A 2500-nucleotide genomic window follows, 5' to 3' on the forward strand; every position below is an offset into this window, starting at 1 on the left:
AAAAGAGAATAAGACCTTTAGTGTTTAAAGTTTGTACTGGTGGGTGTGAAGTATTTAAAAAGAGAATAAGACCTTTAGTGTTTAAACTCTACTCAAGGGTCTTGCATTTCAGATTGCAGTAAAGTACTAAAGATTGTCTGTGCTCTTCTTGCTAGTGCTGTAGATCTGATCATTTGCTTGTGGAAAGACGCATACGGCACAGGAGGAGGCCACCATGGCAACCCAATCATCAGCGATGCCAGTCAGACACTGCACTCTTCTCCTCTGGCTCGTCCTCCTCACTTTACAAGGTAAATGGCAACGCATATCAATGAGACAGCTTTATACTACTGTGTGGATCTGGTGCTGGGGAGAATAGGTGTTGAATGTCAGGAGGATTTACCTGATTTAAGAAAAGGTAGCATAAAGCTATGAGTGGTATTCTGAAGTTTTGCATAATTTCAATGCCGAATGAGGACGGGATGAGGACAGGATTATTTTTCTTTAAATGGTCTGGCTGGTGGCCTTTTAGAACATTAAGGTTGACCTGAGAACTGTTCTCTCTTTCTACCAAGGTGCATGTACACAAAGAATTATAGGAGGTGAAGAGGTAACGCCAAACTCCATCAAATATCAGGTGTCCATCCAGTTCAACAACCGCCACTACTGCGGGGGAACGCTCATACACCCACAATGGGTTGTCTCTGCTGCCCACTGCTGGAGACCGTGAGTATTGCACCATGACGGCTCTAATGGCAAACATCAGGGATTTCATGATCCGGATTTGAGGAGCTAGATCTCCACATGTTCCAAGGGTAGCCCTCATCTACCACACCTCTTTAAAGGGAGGGTTTGTGACTACCAGATGAGTTCACACTGATTGGCTTAAACATGGACATCGTGAAGAGGCTATTTTGGCCACTCAAATCTGGATTAAGAAATCCTGCTACTATGTAATATATACATGCTAATTCCTTTAAAGGTGAAGTAATATATACATATATATCTGACATATATATCTATACATATATATCTGACAGCACAGCGCTCCCCCAAGATGGGTTGGAAGTGGCAGTGTCATGTAGAGCAGTGCAGTTCAGTGTGGTGGGGAGTGGTCATCGCCTGGTGGTGCCTCTAGGGGGCAGCGTTTGTGGTGCGGACCAAAAGGACCCTTCGCCCCCGCTCTGACCTCTGACCTCTGACCCCACCCCCCCCTGGCCCTGACCCTGTTCTCCCCACGTGTCTGCCTCCTGCAGGAGCTACCTGATCCAGGTGGTCCACAGCGAACACAACCTCTATGTGAAGGAGGGGTTGGAGCAGGTGTCCAACGTCTCCAGACTCATCGTGTACTATCGCTACAACTACCGCACCTTTGACAATGACATCATGCTGGTGAAGGTAAGACGGGGCAGCGGGTATCAGGGGGTTGGGAGCATAGACATAGTATAGATTCTATGGTATCTATAGTATCTATTCTATGTCTATGGTTGGGAGGGGAATGGATGGGTTGTTGTTGTTGTGATGAGGTTTAAAGGACCATATTTTTTTTACAAAAACGATTTTATGTTATTTCTACACATACCTTTTTTTATGCCACTGCACATATGTAAGATGTACATATGTAAATGTGTGTATGTAAATGTGTATTCACATACACATGTGTGTGTGTGTGTGTGGAAATATGTGCATTTCTATATTTAAAATGCATAATCTATGTGTGTGTGTGTGTGTGTGTTTGTGCATGTCTGTATCAATGTGGGTGTGTGTTTGTGCATGTCTGTATAAATGTGTGTGTGCGTCGTGTGTGTGTGTGCATGTCTGTATAAATGTGTGTGTGTGTGTGTGTGTGTGTATATCTGTGTGTGCATTTATCCATCAGCTGGAGCGCCCTGTGGAACTCAATGCCAACATCCAGCCGGCGCCGCTGCCGAGCGAGGACACCCCCCCACTGACAGGGGGCACTGTGTGCACGGTGAGCGGTTGGGGCGTGACCAAGGTCTACAGCTACTACCTGTCCCCCGTGCTGAGGGCCGTGGACGTCAGCATCATCCAGAACTGCCAGTACTACTACTACTTCAGGATCTCAGAGAACATGGTGTGCGCCGGATCCTACTTCGGAGGCAAGGACTCCTGTCAGGTGAGACACGAGGACACACGGACACACACACACACGCACACACACACACACACGCACACACACACACACAGACACACACACACACCTATCTTAGACTTCGGGGGGGAAGGACTCCTGCCAGGTGAGACAGAGGGCCGGACACACACACACACACACACACACACACACACACACACGCGCACGCACACGCACACGCACGCGCACACGCGCACGCACACGCAGACACAGACACAGACACAGACACACACACACAGTCACACACATACAGACACACACAAGCACACACACACACACACACACACACACACACACACAAACACACACACACACACACACACACAAACACACACAAACACACACACATACACACACACACACACACAC

The 2500-nt window shown here is 47.7% G+C and overlaps 1 protein-coding gene across 1 annotated transcript in view; it reads left to right on the forward strand.

Annotated features, from left to right (window-relative positions):
• Positions 1-2500, forward strand: part of LOC308371725 (trypsin-like) — a gene marked incomplete at both ends in the record, with an annotated part of 8463 nt that overhangs the window by 1829 nt on the left and 4134 nt on the right. The window contains 3 exons of the mRNA XM_080846712.1: positions 555-705; positions 1236-1377; positions 1859-2116. Of these exons, the coding sequence (XP_080702838.1) occupies positions 555-705; positions 1236-1377; positions 1859-2116 (551 nt within the window). The remainder of the gene's footprint in view (positions 1-554; positions 706-1235; positions 1378-1858; positions 2117-2500) is intronic.

The sequence above is a fragment of the Sprattus sprattus genome, assembly GCF_963457725.1.
Source record: "Sprattus sprattus genome assembly, chromosome: 10".
NCBI classification, from domain to species: domain Eukaryota; kingdom Metazoa; phylum Chordata; class Actinopteri; order Clupeiformes; family Clupeidae; genus Sprattus; species Sprattus sprattus.